Consider the following 20,040-nt stretch of genomic DNA (forward strand, 5'->3'; position numbering starts at 1 on the left):
TTCCTTACTCTATCCCACTTTCTCTCTCTCTCTCTCTCTCTCTTTCTCTCTGCTGCTCTCTTGCATTTCGACAGTGCTGTGACAGCGTTGCCATATCGCCAGCGTCTGTCCACGATAATTCTTAACCGCTTGTTTATTTATGCGGCACAGGAAAAACCACTCACACCTACACATACATACACACACACACACACACACACACACACACACACCCACAGAGTGCACAAAAGATAAAGCCTGTGTGTGTGTGTTTGTGTGTGTGTGTGTGGTGAGTGCGCCTTTATTTATGCAGCATGCATTTAAAATAAAATAAATATAAATTAAGCATACGCCCGGTGCAACAGCCGTCGCCGAGCTTGAAGCGCTCAACTTGCACCCTACAAAGTGCGGCATATTAGCACAACAATACACTTCAGTCGAGTTCTCTGCGCTGCAAATTAGCTGTGATTAAATTTCAGAATCCAAAAGATTAGCAAGTATTTTATTATTATTATTTTTAGTATCATAATGTTGCAAAAAAAATTTATAAGAGACTGTCAAATTAAAAAGTTCTTAAATCTGCATTAAAAACTAAGATTATAAACGAAGTTAGAACAAAAATTATTGAAGAGAATTTTTAAAAAAAAAGTTTCAATTATAACATTAACTTAAATATTTTATAGAAAGGAAAAATAAGTTCTAGTATCTAATACTAGTATCTCCCAAAATAAAACTACTACTACTACTACTACTTTTACTACTACTACTACTACTACTTTTACTACTACTACTACTTTTCTACTACTACTACTACTACTTTACTACTACTACTACTACTACTTTTTACTACTACTACTACTACTACTTTTACTACTACTACACTTTTACTACTTTACACAATACTACTTTTATTTACTCTACTACTACTTCTTTTACTTTACTTCTTACTACTACTACTTTACTACTTACTACTACTTTACTTCTACTACTACTACTTCACTTTTTTTCTACTATTATTATTTACTACATTTACTTTCTTTTACTACTTTCTCACTTACTACTACTACTACTACTACTACTACTTACTACTTCTTTTTCTCTACTACTACTTTACTACTACTTTTACTATTTCACTTACTCACTATTACTACTTTTTTCTACATTCACATTACTACTTTTCTTACTTTTACTACTACTTTACTACTATAGTATTCTTTTACTTCTACTACTACTACTACTTTTACTATTACTACTACTACTACTACTTTTACTTCTACTACTACTACTACTTTTACTTCTACTACTACTACTACTTTTACTACTACTACTACTTTTACTACTACTACTACTACTACTTTTTCTACTACTACTACTACTACTACTACTTTTACTACTACTACTACTACTACTACTACTACTACTTTTTCTACTACTACTACTACTTTTACTACTACTACTACTACTACTACTTTTTCTACTACTACTACTACTACTACTACTTTTACTACTACTACCACTACTAGTACTTTTACTTCTACTACTACTACTACTTTTACTATTACTACTACTACTACTACTTTTACTACTACTACTACTAATTTAAGCTTATGAAAAATACGCAATTTATATTAACTTTCATATTCTATGCTTCACTTTAGCATTTATAAAGAGCATTTTAATTTAGTTATGACTTTATTAGAATTCCTTGCTTCTTCTTTTCATTATACTTCTTGTTGTGATTGTTGTTGTTGTTGTTGTTGCTGTTGTTGCTGGTGGCGCCATTTTGCAGCACACATTAATTGCATGCAAAAAGAAAAGCAGCGTTGCATATAAATTTCTCATATTTAATTTTGCGAGCCACTTGACGCTGCTTTTTGGCATTGCGCTCAGTTTTAATGCCATAGACCACAATTTATTCATTTTGCCCAGCAAAAGAAACAAACAAACAAACAAACAACAACAGCAACAAAAAGAGCAACAACAAAAAATACTCATAAAACAAAATGTAAACGAGAAGGCACAATTAAGTTTTTCATCACTGACGAACAGCAAATACACTAATAAAGAGCAAAAATAGTGGAAAATGTAAAATAATAAAATAATCATAAATACTTATAGACGAAATAAAAGCAATTTTATTTCAAAAGTCAAAATTAAAGTGTTATTTTTAGAATGAAACTTTGAAATTTTTAAAATAGATTAATCTAAATAAATAAAACACTTTGTCCTGACTCACTCACTCACTGACTGATCATTGCACAGCCCAAACCATAAGTCCTAGGAGGCTGAAATTTTCACACCACGTACCTAATTGTGAATAAACGATATAGAATTTTTGAAATTTTTAAAATAGATCAATCTTAATATATAAAACACTTTGTCCTGACTCACTCACTCACTGACTGATCATTGCACAGACCAAACCATAAGTCCTAGGAGGCTGAAATTTTCACACAACGTAGCTAATTGTGAATAAAAGATACCAGATACCAGATATTGAAAATAGTATTATAATAGATATGCACAACTTAATATGGAGACAGCGCAAAAACTTGTTCAAACTCATATAGTCTATATTTTGTTTTATTTTAAGAAATATCAAATAGGGACCAATAAAACGAAACATTTTATATGAAATATTTACAAGGCCAATTTTTATGTTTATTTAAAAATAGAAAAATAGCTCTTATTATTGGATCAAAAATTATATAATGAAATAATAATTAATAATTATAAATATACGATATAAAAAATAATTAAAAATCAAATTTAAAATTTGTATTATAAAAAATAAACAAAAAAATTTGTTTTGTAATTAATAAAATGAATAAAAATTTTATTTGTTATTAATTTGTTATCCTTTTCGTAAAGAAAGTGTATTAAAATAAGCGTAGGGAAAATGCGTATCAAAGTGGCACTCACAAATGCGTGTGAGTGTGAGTGTGTGTGAGTGTTGTGTGCACTCGTTTACATTAAATGAATAATGCACTCGAGTGTGCACTGTGAGAATCTGTTCCGTGTTTTTTTTTATTTTTTTTTTTGGGTAGCATTCACAATTTGATGATGGGCAAAAACCGCATTGCAAAACGGTGGCAACTCTTTAAGATGAAGTGGCTGGTGGGTAGTGGAGTGGGAGGGGATTGGCATTAGCCATAAAGTTGAGAGATAAATGCGTTGCAGGGGCAGCATCATGTGCCACATGACCGTGCCACATTATCTGCTGTTTAGCCAGAAGAACAAGAAGATAAAGAAGAAGATGAGGAGGAGGAGGAGGAGAAACAGCTGACCGTTGTACAAAACATAAATTTCAGTCTTAAGTGCCGCACATTAACCGCAGGCTTCTCCAACCTTAACCCCCTGCCACCCCCTGCCCCATTTACCCCCTTCCCTAGTCAGCCAATGCAGAACAAAGACAACTTCTTGGCTGAGCCTTAATGAGATGACTTTAGCTTTTGAAGGCACAACTGAAGGAACAACTTCAATAAAGTGTCAAACAAATAGCCAAAGACATTTAATTGTAATGTCCATGAAAATACAAAATACAAAATGAAAATGACACCAGCAACAACAACAACGAGAACAACAACAACACTTGACAGCAAGTTTTTCTCAAGTTGCTGAACTTGAATGGCATTTTATTATCCCTGACCTCATGCAAAGGGTTCCTTCCCCTAATTGACCGCAATTAGTGAAAGCTTAAGAACACAATGCTCCAACTTGTTTTTTTTTTCTTTCACTCTCTCACTTACTGTGCTTCCATGCAACTTGCCACAGTTTGTGGCAAGCAGCACAAAAAAGCTGGTTACAAAAGCATTTACATAGCTAAGCAAAGCGAGAACTGTTTGGGAATTATAACCTGCGACCGTAACTGTTATGGGTTCTAAAAAACAAATTGCAAAAATTGTTATTATTTTATTATAATTTTGTATTTAAAAATTACGAAAATAACACTTGCAATCAGTAAAATTTATTTTATTATTTATTTATATTATTTATTACCAATTTTTACTACATTTTTAGTAAACTACTCTAACATTTTTTCTGCAGTGTGGCTTAAAAGAATCTAAGCAATACTTTATAGCATAGAATGCAAATTCTACTTCTCTAATAACTCCATCTCACTTTTAAACCTCTCTTCTTCTTCAATTCCTTATTATATCGCATTCGTAAAAGTTTTTTCGCATACAAACTTAATTACATTTTTTTTTTAAGTGTGAATATTAGAAGAAAAATAAAGCAGATTCTCTTGCAAATAAATTTCCAGAGTTGCCACAATGAGCAACAATATTTGAGATATAATATAAAAAGCTCAACTTTAAATAAAACAATGCAAACTGCACAACGAGCTCTTTATTAGCAACAAATAAGCAACACTAAAAAAAGCTTGCTGAATAAAAAAAAACTGCGGTATAAACCCTAAACTATTTAATGTGAGGTTATATTGAGCTAAGAGTTGCCAACTATGCCGAGCAGTCTGCAACCCAAATGCATTTTATTATTGCTTATTATGATAATTTCATGTAAAATTGCACATTTCTCTCCTTTTCTCTGAACAAATGGTTATTTTAATTAATAATTTACACACACACACACACACACACATTGGCAGGGATAATGTTGTGCCATTGTCTGTTTGCAGATGTGCCATGCCACGCCCCTCAGCAAGTACGCCCTTTTAGCTGTATGGCCAAGTGGCATTTAAAATTAATTTAAATTTAAATTACTCACACACGTACAAGAAATATAAATACTATAAAAAGAAGAAAAAAACACAAAATAAAAATACTATAAAAAGAATAAAAAACACAAAAAAAATTATTAAAAAGCAGCGTGGTGACTAATTGATACCCTTAAATATGTGTTTTTTTTAATAAATTTAATAAATAATGTAACGAGCGCTACTTTTCTGTACTTACGTGTACAGTATCTATTTATTTTCCCACATATGGTTTTTTTTTTTTAATTTTTACTGTTTATCTAAAAAATATACATCATAAGATATTTATTTGTTTTTCTTGCTTAATTCAAATATAGTAAAAAATCATAATTTTGTAGCAAAAAAAATAGAACTCATAAAATAATAATTATTCCTTGATATATATTATACCCTAATAATAAACTAGTATTATACCTAACGCTTTTTTCAAGTTACTATTAGTTAATAATTTTATTAATTACAAAAAAAAATATAAAAAAATCATTTATTACCGTCCCTAAAAAGTATTCCATTTAGAGCTTACATAATTCTAGGGTGTATATAAAAAAACATTAAGCAAACAATATAAAACTTATAAAATAATAATTATTCCTTGATATTCCTTGTACCCTAATAATTAACTAATGGTATATTTAATGCTTTTTGAAAGTTACTACTATTTTATAATTTTTGGAAGTACAAAAAAATCATTATTTACCGTCCCTGAAAAGTATTCCTTTTATTCTAGGGTGTATAAAAAAACGATTAATCACAAAAAAACACAAATTATAACGATTCCTTCTTTTTTTCTCTCTCTTTTACAGAGTTGAGCAGTGCACAGGCCACGCCCACATTGGAGATATTCCCAAAGCAGTCGGAGCAAAGGAAACCGGTGGGAAAGCCCCTAATATTGACCTGTCGACCCAATGTGCCGGATCAAGCGCTTGTCACCGATCTGCAGTGGAAGGATAATATGAACAACACCATATTACCCAAGCCGTAAGTGTGCGCCAACTGCTGGCGCTGACTGTAAAATGAATTTTTTGTGTAGCATAGCCAAAAGGCGCACAACAATTGGTGTGTGTGTGTGTGTGTGTGTATTTCCTTTTTTTGTATTCTATAATTTTCTACACACACACACACACACACACACCCACACACACACAACTTTGTTATTTGTATGTACTTTCTGTAGGAAAAATTATGATCCACTTTATGATTCCAAGGGGAATAAAAAGAATGTGTAAGTGCCGACAACAACAACAACAACAACAACAACTAAAGTTCGTTACGTTTGCGTAGAAATAACTGCAACTGCAACAACAGCAACAACAACAACAATAACAGCCCCGCCCCCTTTTTTACCCTACGCCTCCTTCAAGCTGCGTTGTTTTTGTTTGCCGGCATGTTTCTATTTTGTTTGTGTTTGTTTTCTTTTATTATTGTTGTATTTGTGATCAGCAATTGCCTCATTTTTTAGGTCTTATTTCAGGGCTCTCGAATAAGACTTATTTTTATTATATAAATGAATTTTAGCTACAATTTTTCAATAAAAAAATATATCAAATATCATTTTTTATTTTAAAAAAATTATAATTTAACTCATCATTTTCAATTTTTGATTTTTAAAATCCATAATAATAGTTATTAATAATAAAAATTTAAGGGTTTTTTTTTATTTTAAAAATAGAAAAACCACTTTTTTATTTTAACCCTAAATATTGAAAAATAACTTGTTAATTTTATCAAAAAAAATTTATAAATAAGTTATATCATGTTTTTATTTTATAAGAATTAAAATTATCTTAAAATTTGAAAAATAACTTTTACTTTTTATTGAAAATTAGAATTGAAAAATTGAAATCATAATTTTAATTATTATTTTTTGATTGAAAAATATGAGCTAAAATTTTGTTTTCACATAAAAAAGGGTCTTATTTGCACACCCTGTCTTATACGTAACGTAGCATCCATCCTTTTCCCCCTAAAAACATACACCCGTTCACCAATTTTAAAACATCCCCTCACAAACGCATCAGTTATCATGCAAAATAAATATAATTCAAAAAGCTGCTCTCATGCCATATAATCTTGTAACGTAACGTAACGTAGCGTAACGCAACGTAACGTAATTATCGTAACGTAACTAGTTCCTTTAGTGTACTAACCAACTGCATTGACAGTTAGTTCCTCATATTCCACACACATTCTATCGGGTTTGATTATTTTGAAATTAAATTGATACGCAGTCATTAATCGTTAATCGTTAATTGAATGTTGTAGTTGTAAGCATGAAAAATGTTTTGTGAATAATACATTTGATAATGCTTAAGTGAAACTAATCGAGCAGAAATCAGATTTAGCAATTATTCGATTTATTTAAAGCCAAAGATTTTCCAATTAGGGTCCAATTTTTTACTCGCTTTTTAGTCCAGCGCAGCCAACTTAACTGGCTTAAACAGCAAGAAAAAGGCAGCCAGGTGCAGCCAACTAAATATACTCAAGTCGATGCCAATTTAACTGGTATTTATAGTGAAGTATAGTCAAGTGCAGCCAACTTAACTCACTTAAGGCATAATCAAGAGCAGCCAACTTAACATCCTTGTGAAATAGCAAAGCGCAGCCAGCTTAACATAATTCAGCTAGAGTCTACTGTTGCCAACTTAGCTATTTTATAGCTAGCTCTATTCTATTTTCCAAGTTTGATTGCTAAAAATAGTTTAAATTTGCAGTTAGCCGAAAATCTGGCTATTTTAAATATACATTTTTGGCTCATATGCATTTTTTCCTTAAAAAGAAGCTGTATGATTTAGTTAAATTTAATTTCATTTAAAAATTCGTTAAAATTTGAACACAAATTTTAACTTTAAAACTAGAGAATTAAAAATAAAAACTTAGTTTTGCAAATCGATTAAAATTAACGTTTAAATTGAGATGTATGAGGATCTTGTCGAATAAGACTAAACTGATTTATTATAAGTGATTGAAAAAATGGATATAAAAAAATGTTTCAGTTTTTTAGCTACTTTTATCCTTTAAGAACTTGGCAACACTGCTAGACTTAAGCGCAGCACACTTAACAAGGGAAAGCAAATTCAATATGAAAAATAAAGTAACCTTAAAAAAACTGCAATTAATCGCAAATAACTAAAAGAAGCTAATGAAGTAAAGAATTTTCTTCTGCTATTTTTAATTGGATTGCCAAGGAAAAATTGCAATCAGTAGAAAATTTAAAATGAAGATGCACAACCTGAAAAAAAAACCTAAATAAGCCAAAAGGAAAAAAGATTTCCCAATTGATTTCATCAAAATTTGTGCAGTTTTGCGGCGTGTCACGAGTTTGAAATCGTGTTAATTAATTTGTCTAGGGAAGAGCGAAGACGAAGACATTTGTCTGACAGTTTATTTATTGTAGCTCACTTTTATTGCCCTTATTCGCTGTCTTTCCTTACTCACTCTTTGTTCAAGTATTGCGTGACAATTAACCTGAATTTCGGAATATTGTTTCGCAACTTCTGTCACATTTCATTAAATGCAATGCGTTGGGAATTATCCAACACTGTTGTGCCATGCAAATGGCCTATAAATTTCTTTAAATCAATTATAGTCAGCGAGGGTTATACGAATAGTTAGCGGCTCTTAAAAGTAACATACACAAATTCCAGAATTTGTCGGATGCTTTTTTTTTTTGTGCCAATTTCAAACGTTCTACGGTATTTCGTTGAGTATTTTTACTCCGTGCTCAACTTAATGAACGTTACTCTGACCCTAGAGCAGGTCGAAACTCCCACACACACACACACACACACACACACACGCACATACAAATTGTTATGCGGCTTGGCAACTTTTCAATTTGCTCGATGCACGCACAAAACTCGGTGCCCAAAAACTGGACTGCAATATTTAATTTGGCAGGCCCGAAATCTGAAATAAACTGAAGCCTGGCAACTCTGCTTGCTTTGCACCCCTACGCAGATTGTTTTGTGTTCGCTTTGGTCTATATTTGTATACCCGCTAGTCGTAGAGTGACAGGGTATATTGTATCAGTTATAAATTGCACTACAACCACAATTTTCAACATAGAATCATTTTAGTTATACTTTCCTATTCAGTTTTTTCAAGATCGGTTATATATAACGCAAGTTATGCCTGTATTAAGTTTCTAAGGAACGCAAAAATATGCATTTAATAGGAGTAAAGGGTATTTTCCAGTCGAGAACCAGACTATAAAGCTGTTACTTGTTTTTTTTTTCTGTTGTGTGTTTGAGGTCACGCCCACACAATACGCAGTGGGAGAAATGCTGAAATGAAGTTTGGTCGACAGGCCGCGTTGCAGCATCGAGTTGCATACTTGCAGGCGCGAAATGTAATTAAGCTGCCAAACCGGGCACAAAATCCACAGAAACCCACAAAAACACAGCCGAAACCCCAAAAATCCAAACTCATACCCCACAGCCTAGGGTACTAGGGTACTGCACTGATAAAAAAAGTGCTCTATAATCAAGATTTTGGTCTCAGAACTAAGATTTTTGGTCTAAAACATAAAATTCTTAAATTAAGAGAACACATCTTGATTTTAAGAACATTTTAAATAAGACCAACTTCTTATTTTAAGAATAAATGTTCTTAAAATTAAAATTAAAAAATAAAATCAATAAAAATTATTTTTTATATTTCTAATTTTTTTTATTTTTAAATTTTAATTTATTTATATTTTATTCTGTTTTAGTAATCTTATAAATGTTATTTTATTTTGTTACGAGTGGGATTCGAACCGCCACCATTTGTTTAATACGAAATAGTACCTATTTATACTTGCCTACCAATTTAAAATTTTTATTCTTATATTAAGATCTTAAGATGTTTTAGATAAATAATTTTAGTTTAAGTAATTTGGTCTTAAAATAATCTTATTTTAAAAACAAAATACTTAAGATGAATGTTCTTGATTTTAGTAGTTGGTCCGTTTTTTTCAGTGTAGTCCTCCCAAAAATGTCCGTTTTTCAGCCGACGACTCGAGTTTGAGTTAATTAAAGCGATTAAGTTGGCAATAGTTCTCTGCGGCTGACATCGACTCCTCTTAACTTGGCCAGCTGCCAGTTTGCCAGCTGCGTGTTCAGAACTGAACTATTGAACTGCGCTGCAGATACTGTGTAATTATAAGCATTTAAATGAGGTATGCTACACTTAAAATTAAAAGAGTACTCAAAGCAAATTTGTTGAATTGGCAGAAAGTAAATTCTGGAACATTGGAGTACTTTGGAATTTTTTTGGCTTGGTTTTAAAATGAGTACCTACAATTTAATTGTATGCCGAAGACTTTATTATGACCCTTAAGAACATTCGATAATTTGTTATTTTTAGACATAATTTCGTTTAAATATTTTACTGTATTTCTACATAACTTTTTTCTCCTAATTTTCTTGGAGATAAATTAATTTTGAAAACTTTCTTAGTCCTATCTATTCCTTTAGTTGCTCACTTAAATTGTGTTAATTATACTGTAAGCAGTCTAAAAAAATATTCTTTATTCAAGCTTTATTCTCTCACTCTCCCTTCCTCTGTTTTCTTCTATCATTCAGCTTTTCTTTGCCATTATCTCAACTTCTTTTGCTGTAATTTGTGCGTTGCTTTTGGCCATATTGCTATAACTTCGATTTGAGCTTGCACTTGACTTAAAGACTTTTAATTTGACAGTTTTGTAAGATGAATACCCCACCCTATATTCTGGTTCTTTCTCTCTGCCTTCGCACAATTCTCTGCCATTTTGGCCCATTCAATAACAATGCCAACAACGACATCTTTATTCGCCTCTCTAAGCCAAAGAAATGCAATCAAAAATCGTCATAGCATTCCCCTGAGGCGCCAAAATGGCGTCTTCCTGTTCAGCTCGCATTCTCCAATGCTTTCTTTTCCTCTTTGCGCTCTTTTCAACAATTTTGGGCCTTCACATTTTCTGAAGACATTCAAAAATTTGATTTTTACGTATGCGTAACTGTTTTTCGCTCTTGTTTGTTTGGCTTTCCCCTAGAACAGCCATTTTCCCACCCACCCCTGACTTAACCCCTGCCATTTCTGCTGCTTTTTCCACTGCGCTCCACTCTTTTCTCCACACCGTTTTGGCGCAATATTAAAAAATCCAACGCAAATATGCAGCAAACATTTTTCCCAAATGTCTTTTGCTCTGCGATGCGGTTGCGATTTTGTTTTTCAACAGTTTTTCAACAGTTTTTCATATTTTTTTTCCCTAGCGTTCTTCTTCTTATTTTCGTATTTTTTGTCGAACGTTATTCTTTTCGTATTCCTACTTGGTTTTTTTTTTTATTATTTTTGCATTGTCGTCGACGGCTTTTGTTAGCATAATTTTGGGCGCAGAAACGAGTTTTATATATATATATGTATGTGTGTGTGTGTGTGTGTGTGCATTTGTGTGTGTGTGCAAGACAAACAAATAGCAAACCGGTTTTTTCTTGCATTTGGCAACAATTGCAATTCTCAAATCGAACGCAGGTTGCCTTCACACACACACAAACACACACACACTAAACAAACACACACACACACACACATAAGCTCACGAAACTCTCACAATATATAAAACCAATTACAGTCGTAAAAACAGTAGTCACAACTGGTTGCAACTCAAAAGCCGCGGATTAAATACACTAACAATGTCCCAAGTTATTTGAAAATGCTATAGACTTGCCCACAGCAGCTAAACTTAAGTATCGATAAAGTTATCGATAGTGTTTTAAGTGCAACAGTTGCTTAAATTATCCACTTTGAGCTGACTATGCAATTTTTAATTGTCAACTGCAGTTTTATGTTTAGAATTCTGTCAAAAATGAATGAAATTTTAAAAAATACAATGAATTTTTTTTTTTTTAATCTATCGATAAATTTATCGAACTAACAGCTTTTCTATTAGCGACACCTTTTAAGTGTTTACACTTAAACTCATGGCTCCATTGCTGTATCAATTGAACTCTTTGCTCAAATAGGTGCCTTAGAGTAACTAAAATGTGTAAACAAAGTTATGATAACCTCAAAAAGTGCATAGCGAGCGGAAAATAATCAAAAAGTGCAAGTAACAGTGCTAAACTGCTAAAAAGACACCCTGTAATGTTGGGTTAGCGCTCTACTCGATTTGTTGTAGACTCTAAGTGGGTAAAGTATCCGTAAGGCACTTTTTCACCGTCGGTGAATTTGCCATTTGTCAAACCAAAATGCTTTAACCGTCATAAAAAACCATTGAAAATAGAACGTGTTCTATATATTTTTATCAGCAAGCAGCGACGCTTTTTTTATCAAAAAACCTCGCTTAAAATGTAAGCGACTTTTTTATAATCCTTTTATAGGGTATAATATAGGCTTGTTGATGACTGCCCAGAACTGAAATTGAAATCAAAAACAAGACAATGACAAAAAGAGTCAAAAAAAAATAAAAAAAAAAGAATTATGCCAAAGCTTGCGTGTTAGTTTTCATATAACTCGTTACGAGTCGTACTCGTTACTCGTTACTCGTTTATCTCAAACAAATGGGAACGTTACTCAAGGCTTATTTATTTATTTATTAAACGACAAAAATGATTTTAAATTAATCAAAATTGACATTAAATAAGTTTAAACACAAAAAGCATATAAAAATAATAATTATAATAATAATAATAATTATGTCTCGCCACTCGTCGTTGCCTTTGGCCAAAAATCATTTTGGGTTCAAAACTTTTTCCATGCCCCCAAAAAACTGTTCAATTATCGTTTGACTCGAAAGTTTTGCTCTTTTTAATTTTTTTTTGCCAGGGTGGCCGAGGTGGAAAAGGCTAAGGAGTGTGGAATGTGGGCGGGGAAGGAGGCGAACTCGGCTTACAAAGTGAAGCCATAATAATAACCGCTATGCATATTTAGTTTTTGCGCAACAAAAAGTTTTTTAATTAATTAATACGTGCGCCTTTTTTCCACATGCTCCCCCTCCCACTTTCAATAGTTATGTACGAGTATAACACTTTTTATACCCGTTACTTAAAAAATAAGTAAAAGGGTATATTGTGTTGGTTGGAATGTATGTAACAGGGAGAAAGAGGCATCTCCGACACTATAAAGTACATATATTCATGATCAGCATCAACAGCCGAGTCGATATAGCGATGTCCGTCTGTCCGTCTGTCCGTCTGTCCGTCTGTCCGTCTGTCTGTCTGTCTGTCTGTATGAACAAAAGGATCTCAGAGACTATAAGAGATAGAGATACCAAACTTTCACTCACAGACTTCTATATACCTCAAGCAGATCAAGTTTGTTTCAAATTTAAGCCACGCCCCCCTCCGCCCCCGCAAATAGCGAAAAGCTACCACAACCACAGTTTTTAATATAATACATATTTTGTGATAATTAACGTTATATATTATATTATATATTAAAACAAGTATTTTTTTGAAAGTACTTTTATATATATCGAAGTAAGTAATGGGTATCCTATGGTCGGGATCTCGACTATAGCCTTTCCCACTAGTTTTTTTTTTTTTAATTTTGTAGCGTGATGAAGAGGGGAGATTAAGAGATTTCCTAGCAATGCCAATTGGCAAACAAAGCAAATGGCGCAGCAGTTGGTAAAAGTTTTTAATGCTCAACGCCTGCGCGTATGCAATGCCAAATTGTTTGTCACACAAACACACACATGAGTGTGTGCGAGTGTGTGTGTGTGTGTGTGTGTGTTTGGGCAGAGTTGCCAGGCATCTGGCAGTCATCGCTAATTGCGAAATTTGTGCAATTACTTGAAGAGTAATGCATGAAATGCTCGTGAATTGCAGCCTAATTATGGGAACAGTTGTAGGAAAATTGTTTTATTTGAAAGATGGCTGAGAGAGTAGGAAACGGTTAATAAATAGGGTTGTCAAGTGCATGGCAAGTGAAGATAGCTAAGGTTTTTCGTGGCTTAATTGACCAAGTTGCTTTTCAAACTCTCTCTCTCATAAGAGTAAACTCCTGTACTCTGTTCCTCTCACTTATTCACCGTCGGTGAATTTGTCATTCACATGCTAAATAAGATAACTAAATAATAAATATGTTTTCCAAAAATTAGAGCTTCTTATTCACAAATATTTCACTTAAATGCATTTTTATATTAGTGAAAAGAACATCAAATTTGTTTTTTTAATAAACCACATACCCAATTTTCGACCCTACTTTTAGTTGATTACAAATTTAATTTCATTTCTTTTAATTTATATTAATAATTGTTAATAATAAAAACAAATTTTATACACTTGGCTTAAAAATCAGCTAAGAAAACTAGAAAAAAAGGGGCAATTTCAAAGGCTAAACACTGTTAATTTTGAAAATAAGCTCGAATTATCTGCTGGAAACTCAAACAGCATCGACTTGAAAGATATTAGGACTAAATGAAATGCTATTTGTTTTGTTTTTTTGGTAAAAGATAAAAACAAAGTTAGGTAAATGCAAATGAAAATGTTGTCAAAAAAAAAAAAAAAAAATAGAAGCAATTTTCTTTTAATTTTCTCTAATTGTTATGGTAAATTTCGCAAGCATTTCGAAGAAACTGAAAAAAATGTGAAATGAAATGCGTGGCATGCAAATGAGTGAAACGAAGTAGAAAAAGAAGAAGCAGAAGCAGAAGAAGCGAAGGAAATTGTAAAAGAAAAAACAAGAATCTACTAACAAAATGCGCTCGCATAACAATTATTATAATCATAAGCATAAACATTATATATATACGAAACAACAACAACAACATATTGTACTAATATACAACATAAAACTCTTCCATTCCTTCCTCTCTCTCTCTCGCTCTGTCTGCTGTCTCTTTTCCGCACAGAACGGGACGCAATCAGCCACCGATGTACACGGAAACGCTGCCCGGCGATAGTTTGGCTCTGATGATAACATCCCTGTCTAGCGAAATGACTGGCAAATATTATTGCACTGCTTCATATGCAAATACCGAATTACTTCAGACCAGTGTCTCAATTAAAACTTATGGTAAGTAACTATACTTTAACTTCATGAACAACTCTACAGCAAATAGACAAAGTTTTCAGTCTTATATTCTCTCTCTCTACCTCCCTAACTCCCTCTCTCTCTCTCTTTCTCTCTGCAAAGTTAGACAATTGATTTATGTGCTCACAAGTTGGTTTATTTCAGTTTTAGAATGTTGACCTACATTCAAATATTGTTTAATGCACCTGTCATTCCAAATTCATAGGGTTGCCAAATAATACTCAAGTTGCACATGTGAAATAACTAAATCATGTGAATTTCCAACACTGAAAACATATTTATTAATGTGTCAAAACTAATGTGAATGTCAATGAATGTCAATGAATGTCAATCCAAATGTTATTGAATGAATGTGTCATTTCAAAAAAAGTTACATTTAGGTTATATATCGTTAGGATTCTAAATTACAACGCTTACATAAAATAAAGATTAAAAATATAAAATAGTAATTATTTTTCAACATTAAAAATTTTTTAATAAAAGTGTTTGTGGTACAAAAATTATGATTTTTGAATGATATTATTATTACAACATTTTTGTAGGTATAAACAAAGAGTTAAAATGATATTTTATATTGAAATCATACAACTTATGTTTAAATATTACATTTATAACACAAAACTTTACTTTTATTTTTTTAATTAAAATAAATTAACATTACCAAATTTTTTAATTAAAGTCTAATATTGAGATTTTCAAATAAAATTAAATTTTTTGAGTTATTAAATTAGAGTAAAAATAAATTTCTTTGTGAAATGATGCAGTTTATTTTTATTAAATTATGAATCATTAAAATGTCATTTCCAAAAAAGAAGATAAAATGATAAAAAGAAGACAATACAGTTTATTCAATTTCTCAACGAAAATCCAACTAAATTGCATGAAAGAACTTAACAATGTGTGTGTGTGTGTGTGTGTGTGTGTGTGTGTGTGTGTGTGTGTGTGTGTGTGTGTGTGTGTGTGTGTGTGAGTGTGTGTGTGTTCATCTTTCACCTTTGTTAACAGCAAAACAAGTGTAAAATTGGATTACATTGTCAAATGCAATGTACATTACTTAAGTTGATAAAGTGTCTTTATTGAAAACATTTCTGTCTTTATTTCATAATCTTTATGGGAGTATAAAATTCACAAAATATATAGAAATACAAGAGAAAGGCAGTGAAATCGAGAGCAAGTGCATGTTATTAGAGCAAACAGCTTTTTGTCGTGTACACTTGGTCAAGTACAGTCGTGTCTTGTTAGGTTTTCATTAGATTGCATGTATCGAGTACCGAGTATCGAGTATCAAGTATTGTAAAAGCATAAAAGAAGTACAAAATGGTAGAGAGTCCAAACAAAGACGTTACCAATAAGCAGCAGGCACAACAGGAACTATACAAACACGCACGCACACACACACACACACGCACACACACAATTACACTAACACACAGAGAGAAAACCTGTTTGCTGGCTCGTTAGCTTTGCTGGGCGAAGCTTTAGAAAAGTCCACATAAGTGTAGGTGGCGCTGCAGCTCAGAAACTTTTACGAGATTGATTTTTCTAAGCAATTTAAAGTGCACACGGCATGCACTGAAACACCACCCACTTAGGTCAGTACACTCAAAAAAATAATTAAGTTATACGTACTTAAATAGCAGATATTCAAGTCAAAAACAGACTGAGGAAATCTTAAAATGAAAATTTTTTTGATATACTTTAAGTATGTATTGGGATGAATTCAAGTTTGCAAAATATCAAAGTACGTTAGTTAAAGTACACTCAAAACTTGTACTAATTCCAAAATGTACTTATTTCTAGCAGACAAAATTCGAATTTTAAAGTTTCTTTAAATCTTAACAAATTTTTTATAGGAAGAAAAAAAACTAGACAACTATTTTTAAATTTTAAGAACAGCATGAAATAAATTCAAGAACGGACATTATGGGCCCAAATAATATTAAAAAATGTTAACCCATATACGAATTCTACGCTCAATTCTAAGATTTGTTTTTCAAAGAAACCATAGTTCTAAAATCAATTCCTATTTGCCGCTTTTTGAGTTGAGAAACGTTTATTTTTTTTTTGAAATTTTGAGAATGCTGTTATTAGCAAATCTTAAGTGTATTTGTTCCATCCTGACAAGACGTGTTAAAATTTTTTTTTTTAGAACCAGGACTTTTAAAATTTCATAGAATCAAAGGACCAATTGTCCTTAAAACATAATTACATGAAAGGACTTAAAACACAATAAAATAATTTTACTGACATAGCTAATTTTTGTGTGTCATATTTTTCTCAGTGTAGAGCAGAAGGACTCTTAACACTGCTTGGCAGAAGCAGGACCTTTACTTGGCCAACGTGGCAACGTGTGCAATGCACACTCACACCACACACACACACCCAACACACACACACCAAATACATACCACGTCTGGAGTGTCCAAACAGAACAGAAAACGTTGCGACATGTGGGAATTTACAGACTCAGGAACTCCTACAGAGAGGGACAGCTAAAGAATTACACCTCAAAAGAGACTGACAAAGACAGAGGTAGAGCGAGAAAGAAAGCGAGCGAGAAGGAGATTGAGAGAAAGAGGGAGTGCTATTCTATAGCCAGATTCGAAATGTTCACTCGAAACTCCATTGAAGCGACGTTGCGTTTGAAATGAAATCAAATATTTTGCAACGCAACAATTTGTGCCTCTGATATGGAACGCCACACAGCGGTTGTCGTGTTTGCCAGAGGTAGAGAGGTACATCAAGAGAGAGAGAGAGAGAGGAAGAAGATCATTGTCAGCAGTGTTGTTAAATTTTTAGAAAGCAAAAATAGCCATTTTAGCGCATAGATGGACGAAAAATAGCTAGATTTTTCAAGAAAAATCCGAAAAAAGCAGCTTTTAATATGCTAAATTTAGAATAATACTCGTATTCAATATTCACTCAAAGAGAGAGAGAGAGAGAGAGAGGAAGAAGATCATTGCTAGCAGTGTTGTCAAATTTTTAGAAAGCAAAAATAGCCATTTGAGCGCATAGATGGACGAAAAATAGCTAGATTTTTCAAGAAAAATCTGAAAAAAAAAAAGCAGCTCTTAATATGCTAAATTTTGAATAATACTCGTATTCAATTTTCACTCAAGTTTCAACATTTATAATAAAACAAATTAGATTTTCCACACCACAAAAAAATAAATATAGCTACACTGAAAAAAAGATCAACTTCTAAAATCAAGAACATTCATCTTAAATATTTTGTTCTTAAAATAAAATTATTTTAAAACCAAACTACTAAAACTAAAATTATTAATCTAAAACATCTTAAAATCTTAATATAAGAATAAAAATTTTAAATTGTTAGGAAAGCATTAATAGGTAATATTTCGTATCAAACAAATGGTGGCACCATGGCGGCGGTTCGAATCCCACTCGTAACAAATTAAAATAACATTTATAAGATTACTAAAACAGAATAAAATATAAATAAATTAAAATTTAAAAATAAAAAAAATTAGAAATATAAAAAATAATTTTTATTTATTTTATTTTTTAATTTTAAGAACATTTATTCTTAAAATAAGAGCTTGGTCTTATTTTAAATGTTCTTAAAATCAAGATGTGTTCTCTTAATTTAAGAATTTTATGTTCTCGACGCATTTTTTAGACCAAAAATCGTAGTTCTGAGCCCAAAATTTTGACTTTAGAACATTTTTTTATCAGTGTACACCACAAATTTTTTTAAAAATGTTGAATTCCCGCTATTTGCGACTTAAACTCGCAATTGCACTCAAAAAATGCCACAACTGACGACAACACTGATTTGTCAGATGTTTTGTGCACAACTACGGATTCCAGATGCAGGGACTGAAACCAGAAAACAGAACCTTCCGTCTCTCTATTGTTGTTTGTTGTTTGTACTTTGTGCATGGGTCAAAGCGATGCGTGTGTACGCAACTGTGTAAAAGAGAGACAGAGAGAGAGAGAGAGAGAGAGATGGAGCGAGAGTAAGGAGCTCAAACAGGACAATGCTAATACAATTACGGCATATGCACAGTGCTGAACAGCGCCAAAAGGTGTCAGCAGTGTCAACTTAAATGTCAAGTTCGCGTATTTGTGTAAGAAATATTCAAAATTGTTTTCAATTACCGTATAAAGTTATCGATAAATCGGGCAGTGCTGCAAGGCAGGCAAGTAGTGTTGGTAAATGTCAATTTATGTATATTTAGCATTGTTTCAATCAGTTAATTTTATTTTAAAGTGATTGAATTGTCACTAATTGACGTCCAGTGTTGCATAGTAGGTAATAAGTGTTGGTGAATGCCCTCAATAAATGTTGCGGGGCAGTCAAAGAGTGTTGATAAACGTCTAATAAACACAAATAAATAATAAACAGTGCTGTAAAATGTAAGGAATTGCCTTAACCAACTTGATTTATTGTAATTTTATTGAATTTAGTATTGAAAATAGTTGAAATGGTAGTGAAATAATAATGTCTATTATTATGCGTGCTTCCATTGATTTCAAGTTATTTTCGCAATCCTTCTAAGCTGCTGAAGCTTACGGAATACCAGCAAAAATAATTTGCAGTGTGGGTAAATATGCAAACTTGTGAACAATGCCAGAACAAACCGAGCTAACCGAGCTTTGTCGCAAAGCCCAAACAGCAGTTAGTTATCATAAACAAAGCTGACCAAAATACGCCCCCTTCGTAGCTCCCAACATGTACAGACGTGTGCAAAATAATATGAACACCTTAGCATAGTATTAAATATTATTAGTTGAACGGCTCAATCGTCAGATATGAATTTAATTAAGCTTAGTTTGGAAAGGTTTTAAGAAAAAAGTGAATTATGCTAGGAGCAGAATATGCTTAAGCAGAAAAAAAAGCCTAAATATTATCATATTAAATATTAGAATCTTGGTAAATGTGATAAAACTGTTGTACAAGTCAATAATATTTTGTTTTTTCGCTTTGCTCTTATTTTTTAAACATTAAATTATTTCAGTTGAACCATGAAAGTTATTAGGATTATAAATTATTGTCTCAGCTATGTTGTGTGAAAATTTCATGGCTCTAGTTCATATGGTTTGGGCTGTGCAATGATCAGTCAGTGAGTGAGTCAGTGACTATTATTAGTATTAGCTAATAATTATTTTAACAATGTTTTTTTGGAGAAATTCTTCTGTTCTTATTATTTTGCACACCTCTGTGTATATGTGAGTGTGTATGTAAGAATGTGTGTGTGTGAGTGTGTGTGTGTTGCTGGCATTGTGTGTTGACAACTCACAAGTTGCATTTAGCTAAGCAAATAAGTGGCAAGTGGAGAGAAGCAGAGTGCAAATTGCAGGACTTACTTGCAACGTGCTACCAA

The 20,040-nt window shown here is 32.2% G+C and overlaps 1 protein-coding gene across 3 annotated transcripts in view; it reads left to right on the plus strand.

The window, feature by feature from the left end:
* LOC117793283 (fasciclin-2) overlaps positions 1-20,040 on the plus strand; it is a 121,412-nt gene that overhangs the window by 80,387 nt on the left and 20,985 nt on the right. For all 3 annotated transcript variants that reach the window (XM_034633568.1, XM_034633566.1, XM_034633567.1), the window contains exons 3-4: positions 5,500-5,674; positions 14,511-14,674. In XM_034633568.1, the coding sequence (XP_034489459.1) occupies positions 5,500-5,674; positions 14,511-14,674 (339 nt within the window). The remainder of the gene's footprint in view (positions 1-5,499; positions 5,675-14,510; positions 14,675-20,040) is intronic.

The sequence above is a fragment of the Drosophila innubila genome, chromosome X, assembly GCF_004354385.1.
Source record: "Drosophila innubila isolate TH190305 chromosome X, UK_Dinn_1.0, whole genome shotgun sequence".
Taxonomy (NCBI): Eukaryota; Metazoa; Arthropoda; class Insecta; order Diptera; family Drosophilidae; genus Drosophila; species Drosophila innubila.